General features: G+C 43.2%; 1 protein-coding gene across 3 annotated transcripts in view; it reads right to left on the reverse strand.

The window, feature by feature from the left end:
- Positions 1–20,156, reverse strand: part of Cgnl1 (cingulin like 1) — a 103,802-nt gene that overhangs the window by 14,753 nt on the left and 68,893 nt on the right. For all 3 annotated transcript variants that reach the window (XM_048793081.1, XM_015480614.2, XM_015480613.2), the window contains 6 exons: positions 18,747–18,953; positions 17,848–17,952; positions 11,651–11,803; positions 10,650–10,820; positions 6,749–6,910; positions 3,892–3,981 (listed from right to left, as the gene is read on the reverse strand). In XM_048793081.1, coding sequence (XP_048649038.1) covers positions 3,892–3,981; positions 6,749–6,910; positions 10,650–10,820; positions 11,651–11,803; positions 17,848–17,952; positions 18,747–18,953 — 888 coding nt within the window. The remainder of the gene's footprint in view (positions 1–3,891; positions 3,982–6,748; positions 6,911–10,649; positions 10,821–11,650; positions 11,804–17,847; positions 17,953–18,746; positions 18,954–20,156) is intronic.

Raw genomic sequence — 20,156 nt, forward strand, 5'->3', positions numbered from 1 at the left:
TCAGGAAGGTTTGAAACTAAGTGTTAAATATATATATAAGGAAGAGAAAAAAACAGATGTGCAAAAAGGATGGAGGACTTGGTCTCAGTTCCTTTCTTTCCTGGGAACAGCCCTGTTGAGGCCTCCTTCCTGTCTCCTGTTCTTACCCCAAGTCCTGCTACACTCATCTTCTAGAACCCTGTATACTTCACTGTACTGAACAACTTCGATGGGTCCCCACTGCTTTCAGGATAGGGCCATTCAAAAGCCTCAATCTTCTTTTCCAAACTAATCTCTTTTCCTTCCCCAACAGAAACCAGAACACACCTGTCCCTTCATAGCTCCTCAGCATGCTTATGTCTATTCTTATCTCCCAACTTGGGAGATGCAATCTCACTCATTGCATTTCATGTTCCATTCCCTTCTTCTGAGTTGGTATCAATCTTCTTCTTTCTTCAAAGCTGACTTGAGATTAAGCTTCCTTTAACTCTGCCTAGGTCCTCCTTGCTGGGATGATCTTTCCCTCATTAGCTTTTCACATCCTTCACTTGGCACTTAGCATCTGCTACTTACCGTTTTCCATTTTTTAAATCTGGTATACCTCCTTAAACAAATCTTAGCACCTCAAGACCAGGGACCATTTGAAGTAATTCTGTAGCTTTTCCACAATGTCATGTCCACAGTAAGTATTCATCACATTTTACAAGCATTAGCAGATAGAACACTGTCTTTGGAACCAAGAGAACTAAGGCTTAGTTAGCCTCTGAAGCTAACTGCTGCAAGACTCTGGTCAAACCACTGGGTGGCTCAGAGCCTCAAATCTCTGGAGCAATCTAGAGAACTGAATGAGATCCTTGAGGGATCTCAGCTTCCATCTGAGGGGTTGGCCATTCACCAGTACTGCTGGGAAACCTTTTTCTGGCTTATTCATCTAAGCCCTAGCACTAGACTATGGGAAAGAATAGGAGGTGTTGGGGGTTGGGGAAGGAGCAAAGATTCAGGGGAAACTCTTACAAGAATTCAGAGTTTAAGTAAAGAGAGATATACTTTAACTTTTTTAATTTATGGAGAGCAAGATCCAAATTTTCCCATGCTTTCCCTTTCTGGTGTCTCTTAGTAGTTTTCTGGGATTCTTAGGGCCAATGCTATTTATCAGGTTCAGGATAATAGGCACCATTTCCTGTTCCTTAAGAACCAGCCCTTGTTAAGGGGGTGTCATAGGGTCAGCATTTGGCAGGACCAGGACGAAGGATTTCAGGTTTGCAAGTTTCTCTTTATTTCCTCTGATTCTAGCAGGAAAGCAGCAGGCATGTGGCCCTGGAAGTTAACCTAAGTGGACTGAAACAACTTCACAATGAGGGCCCAACTGCCTATACCCAAGAACTCTCTATACAACCTTCACTCGAAGAGGCAGACTTCAGATAAGCTTCAGATCAACCTCAACTTTGACCACTAAGTGCTTTCCAGTGAGGCAGGTATTCAGTCAACACATTTCTCTACCCTGCCTCTCAGCTCCTGCAGCCAAGGCCAGAAGCTCTGAGAATTCAGTGAAGACAGAGCACATTATCTTGGGGATTTGGGTTTGGTTTTTACCAGTTTCTACATCAGTTTGAACCTGGTGCTCAGTTTCTCCATTTATAACAAACACCAGACGTTTTCCTCCATACCTCAGAATGCAGTGAGAAGAAAGAGAAGAGGGAAAGAGCTAACAGGGGAAAGAGCTGCAGACATTTGCAGAACTCCTCTTTTTGAGTGTATCCTTTACATTCAGGGGGAGTTAAAGGGTGAATTGGATACTTGGGTTTTATTAAACCTTCTCAATGCACTTCAAGGTTAAAATTTAGAAAAGACTTCAGAATCTCCTGGATTAATAACTAACTTGTTTTATAGGTTTGAGAGGCTAGGGCTTCCCCAGAGCTCCCCTGGACTAACGCAGGAGCAGGACAGGAACTCTAGGCCAGAGCTCTTTCCTGCAACCCTTAACTTCCTCCCTGGATGGACGTCAGTTTCTTGGCTCAGTGACCTTGGCTCAGTCAACCTTGACCATATTAGAGAGCAATACCCATTCCCACAATCTAAGTGCTCGACTCAGAGGGAAAGGAGGAGGCCAAAGTGACCCCAGGCCAGGTACCTCATAGTCCTGGGCCAGCAGCCGTGCCAAAGGAGCCTACCTCATTCTAGTGTAAGTTTTGGTTTTGGTATAAAACATGGGACTGGAAGTCTGCTTCAACTGCCTGGGCATTGATGAGAGGCCACACTTTCCCACCACTCCTCCTCTTGGGCATAAGTCCCAAGAAGGGTTGGCAAAACAAATTCATGGTCACTCTTCTGTCATTATGAATGCTTAGCAGATCCTGGAATGCCCTGTGGTAATGTGAACACTTAGCTAAGCTGTTGGGAACGCATAACAAAATGCTGTTTTTTCCAGTAAGAGATGCAGACTTCCCTAAGAACTTTGGGGGCCAAGTGTCAAGGTTGAGCTCTCCGTCTGGGCTTTGGTGTTCAGGAAACTCTCAACCTCTGCAGCTTAAGCCTGAGCAGCTGCCACCACCCCCAAATGCTATAATGCCATTAGCACAGCCCTGGAACCTACAGGCAGAACTTGGGCTCCGTGGAGTCTGGACTTCCTTCACCATCAGGAGCACAGCAGTATGAGCATCACAGTTGATTACAAAGTGCTCTTGTCAGCATGGAAACAGGGCAGGTACAAAAAAAAGCCAGTGATCACCTGCAGTTTCGAACAGGGGCTGCCTGCTCACTGTGTCCCTAAACCCTGACACCCCCCATTCTTGTCATCCTGAGTTGAGGTAATGTACGTGAGGGAGCAGATGGGAGAACAGAAAGTCCCCTTTCAGACAGGGAAGATTTTGCCCAGATCACTTGCATTTCAGATTTTTAATTTTAATCTTTTATAAAATAATTTCTTAATTGATACTTGGCAATTTTCCAAGGTTTAGGGGTTAACTTTTTTAATGCTAATCCTAATCTCCCCCCCACACCAAAAAAAAATCCCAGTCAAAATCCTAGTGTATGTTCAATTTCTCTGGTGCCATTTTTCAGTACCGGGCATACAGTTATGCTGCCATGAAAACACATCCTACGAGAAGTCTCTACCTATGTTCATAGGCATCATGGAAATAAGGGTTGAGGCTGAAGGGCAGATTTAAACAGCCACTGAGTGCTCTGAATTCTTGCTCCAAAGTTTCGTATCAGTCAAGTGGTTGGGGCATGCACTGGGGGCACAGAAACTACTTAACAGTGTCACCACTTTCAAGTGATAGGACCACTGTTCTCCAGCTCCACCATTGCAAGGATATCACATAGTCCCTCTGAACCTTAATCAAGAAATGGAAACACAACCCAAAAAAAAAAAAAAACCCTTGGGATGACACTGAGGGTAGCCTGGGAAACTGGTGCAGTCATCCACAGCATGAGAACAAGAACCACCCCGGACAGCCTCACAGTGCTGTTGTAAAGATCTAATGTTAAGTGAAACTCATTCAAAACTGTATAAAGTATTCACTCAGAAGGTACTGTTATCGTTAAGTGAAGGCTTCATAGGTGTACATATTGCCACTTACCTTGAGAACTGCTTACAAGGCAACATCATGGAGTTTGCTTTCTACTGCACCTAACACAGTACTGCTGCCACTTGTCACACAATGGCTTGATGAACCAAAAACTGAGTGCCTCAGGGCTAAGTACTTAGCCAATTCTAGTTAATAGACTGTCATCCACAACCACTTGGGAACCTTCTACTTTATGTCACTTATTCTTTCATTCTAGTGACTCATTATGTTGAAGAATACTCAGTTTTCCGTCATTTTCCATATAGCATGAACTTCCTCTCCTTGTCCTAACTGAATCCTCATGGTTAACCTCTCTCAGTTTCTTTGTCATACTGTACAGTACCTGTTCCCTGCTCCGAGTGATTCTCTCAGACAGCAAATCTGAGTTGTTTCTTTCTTCTTCTAGTTCCATCTCCAGTTGGGACACCTTGTCCTGAGAAAGAAATCACATACAAGTTATTTCACTGTCATGGACTCAGATCAGAAGCAAGCACTGGCCTATGGGAGGAAAACCCCAAGGCAAATGAGAACTCAGTAGCATTAGGGTATAGGAATAAGATATGTATTCTACTTCCCAAAGCAGATATTTTTAAAACCATGCATTTTATTGCTTTTGTAATATAACATGTAATTGTGCATGCAGAAAATACATAAAAGAAGAAAAAACGACCCCAATCCTGAACACAAAATCTAAAGATATTTTGGCATGTCTCCTTTAAGTCTTTTTTTCTCCCTATGAATCAACAATTTTCAATAGATCTACCTAAGCCATTTAGTTGCCTGTTAAAAATTAACATGGGGCCTGAGAAACCATCCCAGGCAAATTTCTCTAAATAGTTCATGCTCAGGACAATGTTTTTCCTCCCTCCTGCTTAGAGTTTCCAAGAACCTTCCTTCTGAAAGCATAGCAGCAGCCTTCCACACCCGCTTCTCCTCTGGGAACCAGGCACTCCAGGCACTGTTCACTTCCAAACCTGCCTTTGAATACACAGAGCCCTGGTGGCCAGTTCTGGTAAACTCATCATCACATATGAATAATTTGTCTTCCTTGCTGGCTTCTAATTTAATATCACTGAGTGTTAAGAGAAAAGCATTTCAAAGCAGTTTTGTGTGTGAAAAGAGACTTCCAATGTGAACCAGCCCATCTAGCACTGGGGGTGGTGGTGGTTATGGCTGTGTTTCTCCTGACACTAGCAGATTAGTCATAGGTCTGGGTAAACTCAGAGCCACACATACTAAAAAGCAATCGGCATTCTGAGTTTTTAAATGTGAGCCTGCAGCATTTGTATATGAATTTGCAATGGCCAAAGCTGATGGATAAGGGATGGATTTATCTATAAGCATCAAAAATTAAACTCTCGGAACTCCTGTGAAGGACCTCCCCTGGTACTGATCACAACCTATAGGGAAACTAAAAAACTCTCTCCCAGGAACAGAGTCCCAAAAGCCAACTCTGGACAGAGTTGGGTCCTGCCCCAAGCTGCCTATTTCTTTAGTGGTTACCTACTCCCCTGTTCCGTTTCAGTGCAGTCAGAAACCAAGGATCAATCCCCAAGGGCTGCATTTATATCCAACAGACCAAGTGTCTGAGTTTATAGAAAATGTCCATCACTAGGAGAACTCTCAAATCCTAAGAATGAATTTGTTAAGTGCTAGGGAAGGACCAAGCAAGACATTCATCACAGCAAGACAGTCCTGCCAGCCATCTCTTAAGAAGAAAACATCCCTTGAGCACTTTTAGTGGTGGCAAAAACCTTGAGAGCCAGTCATTCTCTAATTAATGGAAAAATCTCTAGAATGATGCAGAGGGGCAAATGAAGCTAAGCTATGCCACTGCCTCCAGACCTTAAGTCAGCCAGAGGAAATGCTCTTTTTAGTCAACTACAAAGGGAGATGACCCAACCCAATCATCAGCTAAAATCACTTCTTACTGGGACTCTCTTCCTGTCCCAAATCCAGACTAGTGCAAGGTCCAGGCAAGGGCTCATCACAGCAAAGTTCTTTCCCACTACCTGAGGGGCTCCCGTTTGCTTTTATCCAGGTTGCCTGAACCTAGAGTAATCCTTTTCTAGTTAACTGGGTTGACCTTAGCTTGCCTTAAAATAACCTCCCCTACAAAGGCCAGAAGTAAGAGTTAGTAAAATAGAGCAATCTTATTAAAAAAGCAATAAAACCATAATCAGGTTATTCTGGTCTCTAAAAGAGGCCGATCTCATAAAATCTTCAATGGTTGAAACATCACTCCCTAGATATAAACTGTTAAGTCCCCTGGAGGCTTTAAAAAGTTATTTCTGCTTGTTTGCAAAGCTGAATCAGGAATTCCATTGATTCTGAATTTAAGCCATCTCTCCCTGGCCTTGAGCACTGTCTGTCTTTTATCAAAACTTTAACAATTTTCACTCTCCCCCAAAAGTCTGAGGTTCAATTTTTAGCCTATCTCTCTCTCTAAATTCCAGTGGCAGTACGTGTATGTGTGTGTGTGTGTGTGTGTGTGTGTGTTTCTGGTTTGGACTTGGCTTTGTTCTTGAGGATTATTCTTTTTTAAAAGTTCAGGTGCACCGACTTTAATGTTCTTCCTGTCATCCTCAGCGACCATCCATGAGGAGATTTTGCTACTTCATTTACAATTTTTTAGTGTTGCATTTTCAACCCCAACTGGCAACCAGGTTGAGTCATTTCTGAGAGTCTTTTTTGTAAACAAGGAATGGAGCCACAGTCTGCTGCTTAGCTTTAGCAAAGCTAGGTCATATATGAAGGCAACAGACCAGCTGTGGATGGAGTGTGTGGTATGGCCAGTGGGTGCTGATGATCTAGGGGACAGGAGATTTGGGTCCAAGGCCCACTGAGGGCCATGCAGCTGGCTTGCAGCTTTTGTAGTTTGAAGCACCACCCAAAGGAACAAGCTATCTGTGCCTTCAGGCATAGTCCTCTAACTTCTTAGGGAATCTGTTCCCTTTCCTCTTTAAGACAGGACATTTAGACTAAACTGTGCCTGTCATCCCTGCTGGCTGGAACTTCTCCAGGTCTATGAATTACCAGTTTCTTCACCAAATCAAGAAATGACCTTAATAACATCTGGCTGATGATAGACTAGAGCTGCAAGGCTTCCCACAGGCTGAGGGGTGAGCAGACAGGCTGCTTTCCTGGTGGCCTGACCTGGCTTTCCACCTCTCTAGCTCCCTCCCATGGGGCCCACAGACCTCCATCTGTTTGAGGAGTCTGCTGCGGTCGTCTTTGAGGTGACTCTTGGCCTCCAGCTCGTATTCCAGGTCCTTCAGTGTCTGCTCCAGAAGCTGTCTTTTTGTGAGTGCTTCATCCTGAGCTCGCTGGTAGTCCCGTAACTCTTCCTCCATTGACCGCATCTAGAAAGACAAGGAGTGTATGTGTGTTTTGGGGGTGGGGGATTCTGGGGTACATCACTAGCACAGTGACCCCCATTAGATGCAGCTCATCCCAAAGCACAGAGAATCCAGTGAACTTCTACTTTCTTAAGATCAGAAGACCTTGAGCAGGTCCCACCTCCCTCTGGGCCTCAGATTCTTCTGCTGCAAAAAAGAGAGCTTCCCCGCTACAGTGACCCATTAGGTCATAAATTTAGTCTCTGACATACTGGTTGACATTTTTTATTAAATAAAACAAAATATTGGTATGAGCAGATATTGTTTGTGGTTATTTTGTACTGGATACTAATATGTGTGTATGGACATATTGGTACTAGGTTGCATTGCAAGACCTAGCTCTTCCTATGGGTCAAGCTCAAAATACTCAAGGGTCACCCAATTAGGTTAGTGCTTTCCAGAAAATGACTCATTGCCCATCTGTATCAGCACCACTCAAAAGAGATTTAAAGTTAGAATAAAACAAAAACTAAATTAATGACCTCAAAGCAACCTGCAGGCACAAAATCTAACAATAAATGTACATTAGGTGACAGCCATGGCTTTGTAGAAGAAAATGATCAGCCATCATAACTTACAGTGGTTTATTTCATCCACAAGATGGCACTAAATTAACAGTTTTAAAGAAAATGCAAGTGACAAACCAGCCTGTCAAGGGCCAAAGTTGCCTGTTTGTAACTTCTCTAAATCTCCCCAGTGGGGACAGCCATCTCAGCACACAGTAGATATTTCTTAATCATCTGGGTGAGCTGATTCATTGAAGCCCAAGGCTCATTCTTTTGTTCTCAAAGTCTACCCTCTTGGAGATGGTACAGGGGGTAGAAGAAGGCACAGACTGAGGAATAGAATACACCAGGGGTTTATTTCCTTCAGGGAATGTATGGAAGTGAGTTGCAAATGCTGTTACAGGACACAGAACACCCCATTTGGGGTGTTCAACATAGAAAAGTTGTGGAAGCCCCAATAGGTTAGACTAGTTCAGGAATACCAGTAGGAAAACTTTAGGAAGTGTGTTCTTTTGTGGTTAACAGAGCACCCGATATTAGAATAACAGCCTTGATGAAAATATCTCCACCTACAGACCCTGGTCTGGATTTGGTGGTAATGGGGAATGAAAGCAGAGAGTGAACATCATCCCTGGAAAAAGGGTGATGAACATCCTCTGGATTTAGAGGGTTCACTATACTCTAGAACATTCAGTTTCTCCATGATGTAATTTTTTCATTTGCAACAGTGGAGTAATTATCAACCTACCTCATAGGGCTGTTATGAGAATCAAATGAGATAAAACTCAAAAGAACATAGGTTTGAGAGTCAGAGAGAGACTGGACAATACGTAGCCACATTTTCTTCTTGGCATCCTGCCCAACACCTCATGTCTCCCCATGCCCAATAGGTACCCCCAAGCCCCACAAGGGTTGTATCATACTAAGAGTACCCAATAAGGGCACACAGAGGAGAGTAACAGGCTGAGCATCCCTATTCCAAAAATGCTCTGAAATCCAAAACTAAAAAGAGAATTTTGGAGTTCAGATGTTCTACAAAGAAATGTTCAACTGGAAATTCTACGCAAAAACTCTGAAATCTGGAACATTTCTATTCCCAAGCATTTCAGATAAAGGATACTCACCCAGTTTAGTGGTTGAAAACAATTTATCTTGAATCAAACGTAAGCAAATAACTTTTAAAGCAAGTGCTACCTTTAAGCAGTTAAAGCCACCCTTTGCAAAACAATTCAGAAACTAATCTGAAAGTTGGTAAACTCTAAATCTTAATTCCTAAGGATTACCTTCATTAGAACTTTTCTAGCTCCCTGCCACAGACACAATGGCAATATGGTCACATGTCCATTTCTCTCAGCAGAAAGACAGCAAGCACTACAGCACTATTTGACCCCAGGAACTTTTTTCAACTAAGAAGGACAGTGACCAGAGCTGAGCTCAAGTTTTCCAAGGATCAGGAGTGACTTTGGTGTCTTAAGGGTAGCACTTGACTATAGTTTTTTTTTTTTTTGTGGGGGGGGAGTGATGAGGTATCCATATCTTTTATACAAATAGACAAAATATCTCACACAGCTGTGCCACTGAGAAAATCTAGGAAGAACCATCTTTGTTTTCATTATAGAGAATCTTTTTAATTACTACTTTTATAAATAACAAAGGGTCCATCTGGCTTTAACTAATCTCTCTGAGCCTCAGTTTCCTTATCTAACTAGAGAATCTCTAAGTTTCCTTCCAACCCAAATATTGTAGCATAAAAAACTTTACACAAAAAGCAAGAGCGACTACTTTGCTAGGGTCACTGTGACCCTATGATATTTGAAAATCAAAACAGACCAGGTATTTTTTGTGATGTCCTGGCAAATATCTGAACCCCTTCCACCCCTTTCCTATAGAAATGAAAATGTTTAATGCCATAGATCTGTGATGTCACTGTGCAGATTTCAGTTCTTACTGGGAGTCACGTGTCATGTGACCCTGAGCCAGAGGGGCTCTGTTGTCAGAGTCCTCTCAGAAGTGTTTTAGAAGTCTATAATAAATATCCATTGTTCTCTTACAGTTTCAGAGCTGACTCATGGGCCACTTTACTTTGATCATCAAAGAAATTAAAAGTTTTGTTTTTTAAAGAGAACTTTTGTTTTCCTGTGGAATCTTTGTGTTCTTAGTTCTGCATGAGAAAATAAGGTTTAGAACTAGAGAAAAAGAAACTATCATTGATTAAGTGCTCAGGTGATACAAGCCCTCTGCTATCATCTTCCATATTCTCTCATTTAATCACTAAGTCTCCAGCATTTTGTGTGGCAACAGATGCTCGGAAAACGGGAGTAACTTGCTCAAGGTCATCCAGCTGGCAAGAGGCACAGTTAGAAATCAGCAACCCCTGAAGCCTCTAGCTTCCCATGAAAACAATTAAAAACATTCCCTTTATTTATTTAATTCTTTAGAGGCCAGGACTAAACAGTAACAACATTTGGATTTCTTTGCTTTATCATTAAATACAAAATCAAAAATAGGTTTCAGTAATACCAATATTCAAACTCCTAGGGATTTATTTTAGTCTTCATTATTACTGTTCTGAAACTATTAGCCACCAGCCTATCCTGTTAAAAGTCTGAATTTTCAAAAATAAAGGGAAACAAAAAAAAATTTTTTTTTTAAAGTCAGCAGTTATTACTAGGCAGTCATAGTGGAACACACCTGTAATCCCAGCAACCGGAAAGGATGAGGCAAGAGTTTGAGACCAGCCTGGTCAATTTAGCAAGATCCTGACTCAAAATAAAATATAAAATGGGCTGGAGATGTGGCTCAGTGATAGAGTGCCCCTGGGTCCAATCTCTATCCAAAAAAAAAAAAGGCACTATAATCCTTGTTCTAGGGGTAAACTAAAACATGAACGCTTATAAATCATTTGAACACAACTGGGCAGACCATTCCTATTCCGTAAATGGCAGCTCAACATTTTAGGCACAAATTTTTGAGTCAAGAAAATGCTCCAGTTAAAGTTGTGTCCATTCACCTCAGCGTCAGGTGGGTGTTTTGTGTCACAGAATGTCATTTGCTCAAGTAACCATCAGAGGGCTAAGAAGAACCAAGCACAAAAGCCATCTTAAACTATCCCCAAAGTTCCTTGTAGAAGCATCTCAAAGCAGGCTAGAAAAGCACTTTGAATGAGGGTCATAGGAGAACACGATTTGGTCAATTACCTCATCTTGCATTTTCATGGTTGCCAGCCGGGACTTTTCTGCCTCTAGGGTTTTCTCCTTCAACTGCCTTTGCATTTCTGCAAGCTCCCTGCGATTTTTCTCTTTATACTCATCCAGCTGGTTCTGGAGTTCCAGTGTTGATGTGCGGGACGCCTCAACAATGTCAGCCATCTGGAAGAAGTGAAATGGGCATGAGCCCACCCTGTGATGCTCCATCTGGGTCCAGGGAACGGCGTGTGGGCAGAAGTTCACACAGAAAGCATCTCCTCTTTTCCAAGGCTGCCAAGCACCTGGTCCTGGGCTGTCCAGGTTTGGTCATCTCTGACTTGGCAACAGCATGGAGGAGTGAACAAACAGATCCTCTGGAGCTGGACACACTATCTTAGGGTCAGACCCTTGTTCTGCCATTTATCAGTCTATGACTGGGGCACATTCATAACTCTCTGGGTCTTGGCTGAGTCCTCTTTGGAAATACTGAAATCATAGTATCTACCTTAAACAGTTGTTAAAAGATAAAGACACAATGAGTTAGATACAAAATAGCAAGTAAAGTAGCACATGGCAAGTGTCAAAAAAAATGGCAAATGTCAAAAAATATCAGGTCCTAGAATGCAGGAAGCCATCAGCTTTGTGCCTTTCTCTTTCTGAGTATTCTGGAACAGATGTGAGCAGCAATTACAGTGTTTTGAAACTGTCAGATAGATATAAATGCTCTGGCTCTGCACAGAGATGTAGTTTCCGATTGAGGAAACACTGGTTAAGTGTGTGCTTCCCTACCAGGTTTCTGCTAATTGTTTTGAAGTGATTCTGGTGCCCAGGGTCCAGTTTCTCTGCATCTGGGATTCTCAACAAGTCCAAAGAGCTGCTCCTGGGATCTACAAATCCCTGGAACATTTGTACTCATCTGGAACTGCAGGTTTCCCTAGCTTTCATCAGACCCAAAGGGAGCTGGGTCCCAATAGGGGTGGTCCTCCCACATGCCCCACCTCTTGCTCCCTTACCTCCTTCTGTAGCTTCTCAATGGTTTGGTCAAGGTGCCAGCGCTCCTTCTCCATCTCGTTCTTCTGCTTTCTCAACTGTTCCTTCTGCTCAGTCTCATCATGTAGCTTCTCAGACAGATGCTTCTGCTTCTGGGTGATCTGACTGAGATCTCTCTGCATATGGCAGGAAAAGGACAATGTTGTCACCTAGACATCAGGTCAACCACAGAAACTGGTGGCAGAAGGCATATCATAGCCATACTGCAAAGCAATTAGAGCTGTTACTTCAGAGATAAGGGAAAAGATCAGAATGAAGTCATCACAGAGAAACAAGTACATTGTTGGTTCTGAAATCCAGGGTCAATCCAGGACCTGATATTTTTTGACACTTGCCATTTTTTTTTTTTTTTTGACACTTGCCATATACTACTTTACTTGCTATTTTGTATCTAACTCATTTGGATAACAACTGTTTAAGGTAGATATTATGATTTCAGTATTTCCAAAGATATAGGTCAATTCAACCAAAAGCATTCTCAGGAATGAAGGGGCAGACCAAGCATGTATTATAGAAACACAACAAATGGCCAAGGCTGCTCGTGGTAGGAATTCAGGAGCATCTGAAAAATATTCATGTTCAAAAACTGGCCTATTGTTATACCCTAGACCAACCGAAATCTACTTGGCAATTTACTATGATATACAGCAATGCACCAAATATTCTAGAATTGACTCAGCTATTATACAGTTCTTAGAGTCAGAATAGCTAAAAACAAATATATAAGGAAAGAATACTGACCCACGAGTCCACCTGAGTGAAAGAATTGTCATCAACAGAAGTCATGAGTTGGACTCAGACACAGATGAAAATGAATTTGAAAATCCATAGGTGAACTTGATGAATAGAAGAGATGCTAGTCAGAAAAGGAATATATGGGTGGTTCTGCCATGAATTGGCACCAAATCCCAGTACTTACTGCAAAATGCAACCATAGAGGATGCAGTATTATCCCTGGTTTCTTCCCCAAGGCTCTCATCTCACTAAGTCACAGAGACATATGTCCTTCAAAATCTAAGCAACATGCAATTCCAAAACAAAAATCCTAAGATTTCCCAGGAAGGTTACACTAACCTCTTTAAATGGCTCAGTGTTAGGGCCCCCAAGCATCAGGATGTCAAAAAGGAGAATAATGCCTATAGAATGGGAAAAAGTTTTTGCCACAAGCACCTCAGATAGAGCAATAATCTCCAGGATTTATAAAGAACTCAAAAACTTGACACCAAAAATAATAATAATAATAATAATAATAATAATAATAATAATAATAACCCAGTCAATAAATGGGCAAAGGAACTGAACAGACACTTCACAGAAGAAATATAATCGGTTAACAAATATATGAAAAAAAATGTTCAGCATCTATAGCAATTAGAGAAATGCGAATCAAAACCACGCTGAGATTCCATCTCAGAATAGCAATCATCAAGAATACAAGCAACAACAAACATTGACAAGGATGTGGGGAAAAAGGTGCACTCATACATTGCTGGTGGCATTGAAAATTGGTGCAACACTATGGAAATCAGTATGAAGATTCCTAAGAAAACTTGGAATAGAACCACCATTTGACCCAGTCATCCCATTCCTAAGTTTATACCCAAGGACTTAAAATCAGCATACTACAGTGACACAGCCATATCAATGTTTATAACAGCTCAATTCACAATAGCTAAACTATGGAACCAATCTAGGTGCCCTTCAACAGATGAATGGATAAAGAAAATGTGGTACATATACACAATGGAATATTACTCAGCTTTAATGAAGAATGAAAATATGGCCACTATAAATGATTGGAACTGGAGAACATTATGCTAAGTGAAATAAGCCAATCCCAAAGAACCAAATGCTAAAATGTGGATGCTAATACACAATCGGGGGTGGGGGGGGGTGAAGGTATTTTGAACTAGACAGAGGGGAGTGAAGGGAGGGGAGGGGCTATGGGGGTAAGAAGAATAATAGAATGAATTGGACATTATGATCCTATGTATATATACGATTGTGTGACCTGTGTAACTCTACATCATGTTCAACCAGACAAATGAGAAGCTAAATTCCATTTATGTATGACATGTAAAAATGCAATTCTATTGTCATATATAACTGATTAGAATAAAGAAAATATATTTTAAAAAAAAGAAGAAGAAGAGGTGCCGTGCAGATCAGGACATGACCCAAACAAACTGGATCACTTAGAAACTGTTAGCAAGTGTTAATGTGGGTTAGTACAAGAATATGTATGGCTTGTCTGTCTTGTGTCCCTACAGAGGATGCATAGAACAATGGTTTATATTTGTACAGTGCTTAACAGTTTCTAGCTGCCGTCACATGCCGTAAGTCAGGCATCTTAAAAACACTCCCACACCACTTTGAGCTCTCTGGGTTTGCAGTATTGGACAGCTCTGCTCTGCCAACCACATGGCCTGGGGCTAAAAAGAACCTCCCATGGAGGCCTTCTGGTCCCTGGCTCTGGTGGACTAGCTCTGCTTTGAGAAGCAGCCAGCACAGCCAGGCTGCTGAAGTTAATTGCTGCCAGGAACCAAGGTCAACAAAAGCTATTGGGGAAACGAAGGTGGCAAAAGAAAGGTAAGCAGAAGTTCACCCTGGGGGCAGTTAACAGGAGTGGGTCCTGCCAGAAACATAGCTGGGCAAATACCAGAAGTAGGGTCAGACTGGGGTTTCTGTTTTGCAATTTATTTAGTGGTCCTGGGAGCAAAGGGAAAAGAGGAGCTATGATACCAGTGAGGTAGGATTTCATCGTGTGGGGGAAACTCTCAGGAACATGCATCTCCAAAAAGCAGATTATTGGGGGGTGGGGGACCGGGATACCAAGGAATAGTAGTAGCTTCCTATAGAGCCTTCAGGTTCCACCTCGGCTCCTGTCCCTGGTAACCCCCCAGCCTCCCTTTCTCCTCCTCTCAGATCCCAAGCCCAAGGATCCTGGGGCAGCAGACACACTACCCCAGCCCCAATCACCCTCCTTAAGCTGCATTTCTGCCCCACCCTTGGCTCAGGTTCCTTCTCCTGTGCCACTGGAGGTACCACATTCTCATCCATCCTGGTCCTGGGGGTCCCCCAAACTTCCTCACTTCAACACACAAAGTGCCTAGAATAATCATTTTGATAAGTTATGTTTATAATATCTCTTGTATGCTTGCCCCTGTTGCAAGGTAGCAAGACCCATGTGGGCAAGGAACAGATTAACTGGGCGTATCTCCTCCCTGAGGCTTGCTATTAGCACATGGCAGTAACTCAGTCACTGAACACAGCTATTCCCAAAAGAGGTCTAAAGGCTTCTTATAGCAAAATCACTAAAAGTTGGGGTACTCCTTACTTAAATTATAGATCCTAGCCCCTTGACAGGATCACATTTTTTGTTAAAGTGAGACCCACAAATTTTCATTTAAAAGTTAACCAAACAATTATGCCCCAAAGTTTAGAATCACTGTCTAGAACAATGTTCCGCTTCTTCAGTTATTCAAGAAATGTGTTCTGATAAGTCACTGCCAAGAAAACATGTCTCAAATTCATATCAAAAGAAGTAAACTTGGAAACACTGCACTTTTTTAACCAGTCACAAGGACAATGTTGAGTGAAATGCTCCATAGTTACAGTGACTATATTTCTAAAACCAAATGACACAAGCCCATTTGCTAATAGTGGGACAAAAATTTGGAGAAAATTATCAAAGTGGAGAATAAAGACAAAGTTGATGACGTACAGTGAGTGCCCATGAGTTTGAGACCATTTTCTGTCAATGGATGCAGAACTAAACCAAATTAGCCCACATCAGTAACCAAGTTCAATGAACTTGTGAGCTTAAAGGAGGAGTGGCTTTAATAGAAGGAAGTCCATCTTCTCAGAGCCTTTGCCACAATAACTGTAGACAACAACAGTGGAATCCTTGGAGCTTTTCCCTCTATTGTCTGCTATGCACAGAAGCCCAGTAGGGCTGGGGAAGAAGACAGAATAGATCCCATCCCTGAAGGAAAGAACTGTGGCTTCCCCAGAAAATGTTTCTTCACCTCCCCATCTGCAGAAGTAACCAGGAATCAGAATGATAGACATCTTTGCCTTGAATGCAGTTCAAGTAGCCTAGCAGCAGAGTCCTGGACCAGGGGATAGGGTCAAGCAAACTAAGAATGACACCTTTTACATCCCTCTGCCAGAGGTTGTGTCACAGTAAATCAGGTAGAAGTTCACCATTGTCTCCAGTTGCCATGAAAATAAATATTTATCACATGTAAAGCTGCAACAGATACTAAAGTCACTAAATGTAAAATGCTGTGTGAAAAAAATATCAGCTACTCTTTCCTCTTCCTCAAAGGTGAAGTTCCCTTTTGGTTGCCCGTTTTAAGGACAAGAGGCATGCAAATAAGTTATTGAATGAAAGAAGCTGTCGATCTGGACCTCAATATTAGAGAAAAAAATATTTTGGAGTGATGATGTATTTTTAATAATAGTGATGATATATTTTTCATGACACTCCTGAGACCAGCTAATTTAGGTAAAGATGGTGAAACCATCAGGCCAATTTTAAATTCTTGCCATTGATCAATGTGTGTAGCTACACACTGTATTGAAGCATTTGTGCCTTCTCCACACTACTGGGAACACTGTCCCAAAAAGTAACATGTCAGGAATAATATGAGGCCAGGCTAGACATCAGGAGGGGATGGGGGCAGCAATGACATGAGGATCTGTGGGCCGGCTCCATAGGCCCTCTTCTGTTCTATACAGGAATTAGTTCAGTCCACAGCTGCTGAACTACTTCCCCGTGTGGGCAATGTTCTTGTTTAGTCAAAAATGTCCTGAGAGACTTTACAGCTGCACTTCATTCTTGGTGTGGACCTGACATGGAGGTGTGGATTTTTTGCCCCTATTACTACACATTTTCTCCTTTCTTTCTGCCCCCAACTAGCTCACAAATGTAAGCCCCACGTTTGGACCACTAGTTGGATAATACCAACCATCATCATGAGTTTTAACTGGCAGCACAGTAAAATTGCCATCCGCACAAAACCATCTCAATAAGAGTTTGTAACAAAGATCTAGACTTGAAGGAGGAAGAAAGAAAAACAAAAGCAGTCAGTCAAGGAAATCAGAAAAAACAAGGCTTCATGCAGAAATAGGTTCTCATTCAAACCCAAGGGGCAGACACTATTTGGGTGTGAGAGGCCTGAGTTATGGTTGCCCTGTGTGATTCCTGCTCTGCACCCCAAGGAGAAACAGCAGTAAAGGAAAGCTGTCATCAGGCATTTACAAAGATGAATCCTGACTCAGCAATTAATACTTACTGTGCCCAGACCCCACCTGTCCCTGTGACAAGTGGTTGGTCCCTAATGCAAAACTGTAGCAACTTCCTTCTAGCTAACTCTCAACCCCCCACCCCCCACGGGCTTTTATCACCACAGAAACTCGCCTGAGGGATATGTGGTGCAGGTTCTTTAAAACCCGACAACCAGCAGAAGGAAGGACATACCTGGATCACAATGAGGTCCCTATGCAAACTATTTAGAACTTCAGTGCGGGGGTTTTGTTAGAATGTACTTCAAATAATCTTTCTAACCTTCAAATGGGAAAATCTCATTTTCCAAGAATCTACTGGTTTTGAATAGAGATAGCTATCTAGTTTCAAGGAAATGACTTCCTCCTGCTCCTTTTAATTGCCATCCTAAAGGACTGTATTTTGCGGAGTGCATTTGCCCAGAGGAGAAGGGAAATTGGCTTCAGCCAGAAAGCTGACTGCACACCGCCTTGGGGACCAATCCTGCCAGCCTTCTCACACAATTCATCTTTTATCTTTGGAAAGCTGTCAAGCTCTTTAATATATAGACAAAGGTTTCTCAACCCCAGCACCACTGATGTGTGGGCCAGATGATTTTTTGTAGTGGGGGCTGTCCTGAGCTTTCAAGGATGTTGAGTAGCATCTCTGGCCTCCACCCACTAGGTGCCAGTATCACCCCCAGTTGTGACAGCCAAAATGTCTCCAGACATTCCCAAATGTCCCCCCAGGTGAGAACCATCAGTACAGATGGACAGTCAGATGCTCAGGTGATTATTATAGGTAAAAGAGTACTATCTGGAAGGAGATGACAGTGGCAATCTTTGCCTGCCCCTTCACGAGGGGGCAAAGATGACAGCCCACCGTGTTTACCTGAGCATCTGCAAGCTCACTCTCTAGGATCCTTCTGGCTGACATGGCTTCTTTTTCTTCCTTTTTGGCACGCACAAGGGCCTCCTCCAGCTGCTGCATTTCACCCTACAATGAAACACTGGGTCAGGGAGTGCCGAGACATGTGCTGTGCCTCGGAGGCCAACTCGGTGGAATGAGACGAACGAGAAGATATCCACAGTGTGGCTGTGGTCACAACATGCCATCATGGGTGCAAGATGACACATGACACACAGAAGCTGGCTTCTTAGACGTGTGAGCCTGTCTGCAGTTCCAGTTCTAGCTGCATGTAAACATTTAAATTATCTAGGACATTTTTGAAAATACAAATATTTATGCTCCTGGAGTCTCAGAAGCTACAGGTATGGAACAATCCCAGGCTCAGTCAGCTCTGTGAGAGGTCTGCAGGTGATGCTGATGGATACCCAGGATTTCCTCTTCCACTGGCAGCTGCCTTTGCTTACTGAGATGGGTGTGTGCATCTCTTGCTAATAGCTTCTCACTTTCAGAGGTCTAGCAAACTGGATAATTGGTTTGGTAAAACCTGTGCAACCTCAAAAACATCAACTACGTGTTAAGAAACAACAGTTTCAAGTGAGAATCAGCTAATGGTGGTGCAAAGGTGGCTTCTGCAGGTGCTTGGAGGCCCCATGAAGCCTCCGCAGGTAAAAAGGTCTGACATAGGGTCGTGGTTTCCCACCCTGACCTCATCATCCCTGTTCCCAGGCCTCTCATTTACACCTCTTCTGGAGGAACAAAAGAAGCGGCTCTCCCAGAGAGGATATACTCCGATTGACTTTTCCTACCAAGTTCTGGAAATAAACCTCTTCCCCGCGTCTGAGGCCACTCACCAGAAAGAAAGCGCAAACTGCGAGCCTCACCTGGCACTTCTTGAGCGTTTCCTTCGCTTGGGCTTCATCACCCTTCACGTCCTCCATCTGCCTCTGCAGCTGAGCCATTCTCCGCTCCAGCTCTCCAATTCTTTCCCGCAGCTTCTCGTTCTCCTCCTTTAAAGCCTTCTCGCGGATGGCAGCTCCCACCTGGCTTTGCTCTGAAGCATTGCTCCGGCTGGCCAGGACCTCAACATTCTGTTAAAAACAAGGATCTGTGAACAAGGGAACTGGAGTCCACAGGCAGACCCCGGGCTGTGAGTAGCTGACACCTACGAAAACCCACCATGTGCCAGGCTTTGTGCTTGGTTAGTGCTGGAGGGGGCTCGGCAATGACAGCCTGCAGGCCACATCCAGCCTGCCCACTGCTTTAAATAAATGAAGTAGGCTGGTGGTGAAGCTCAATGGGTGGGAGAGCACATGCTGTGCTGTGCATGCACAAGGCCCTGGGTTCCAATTCTCAGTGACAAATAAAAAAAAAAAAAGAAAGAAAAGTAAACAAACAACAAGTTTCTCTGTGAACACAGCCACGCCCACTCATACGCAAATTGTGGCTGCCTTAAAGCTACCATGGCAAAGACAGCCAGAAACCCAAAGAGGTAAGGCCTCTGCTGTCACAAAGCCCAAAAGATTTGCCATCTGACTCTGTAGAAAAACTTGCCAGTTCTCACCTGTGCTATGTGCTTTCCGTGGGCTCACCACCCTGTAATAAGCCTCATGGTGAGTGCTGCTCTCCTCAAAGATGAGGAGATTGGGGCTCAGGTAGATTAAGTTGCTCAAGATCACTTAGAAAGAACTGCACTCGGGCAGATGGAATCCAGAACCTGACTCAGCTCTCGCCTTCCAATGTGTTCACTTCCCTGCCCTTTGTCATGGGCAGGGCCCTTAATAAAAGCTCACGATGGAGGATGGCTTGTGTGCACAGGTTTGTTAATGTCCAACATAAAACAAAATAGCCACGCTCAGAGCCATGCTCTAGGCGCTATCATCTGAAAGTGACTCAAGCTGCACCCAATTCACAGAGGAAGAGAACGGCAACAACTATGGCAGTTCCTGTCGATTCCTTCTCTCTTAGATTAGTGTCCCATGGAAGGTACTTTGAGAACTGCTGATCTGGTCAAATGCACTCATTGTACAGGTGGAGACTGAGACAGGGAAAGGGGAAATGGCCAATCCAAGCCCATGCTACTGATGTGCAGATCCTACGAAAGCCCAGTTCATCTGCCTTAGTATCACTCTAGGGCTTGTCCCTGGACCAAAATGTCATTTTTCCCTCCCACGCTCACTCAGGCTCCTCCACCTACCCTTTCTGCTTTTTATTGGGGGCTTAGCAGCTTATAGCTATGGCAAGTGGTCTTGTCCAGAGTTCCAACTCTTTGGGCAGTCATCTGGGCTTTTCTC

The sequence above is a fragment of the Marmota marmota genome, unplaced genomic scaffold, assembly GCF_001458135.2.
Source record: "Marmota marmota marmota unplaced genomic scaffold, marMar, whole genome shotgun sequence".
NCBI classification, from domain to species: Eukaryota; Metazoa; Chordata; class Mammalia; order Rodentia; family Sciuridae; genus Marmota; species Marmota marmota.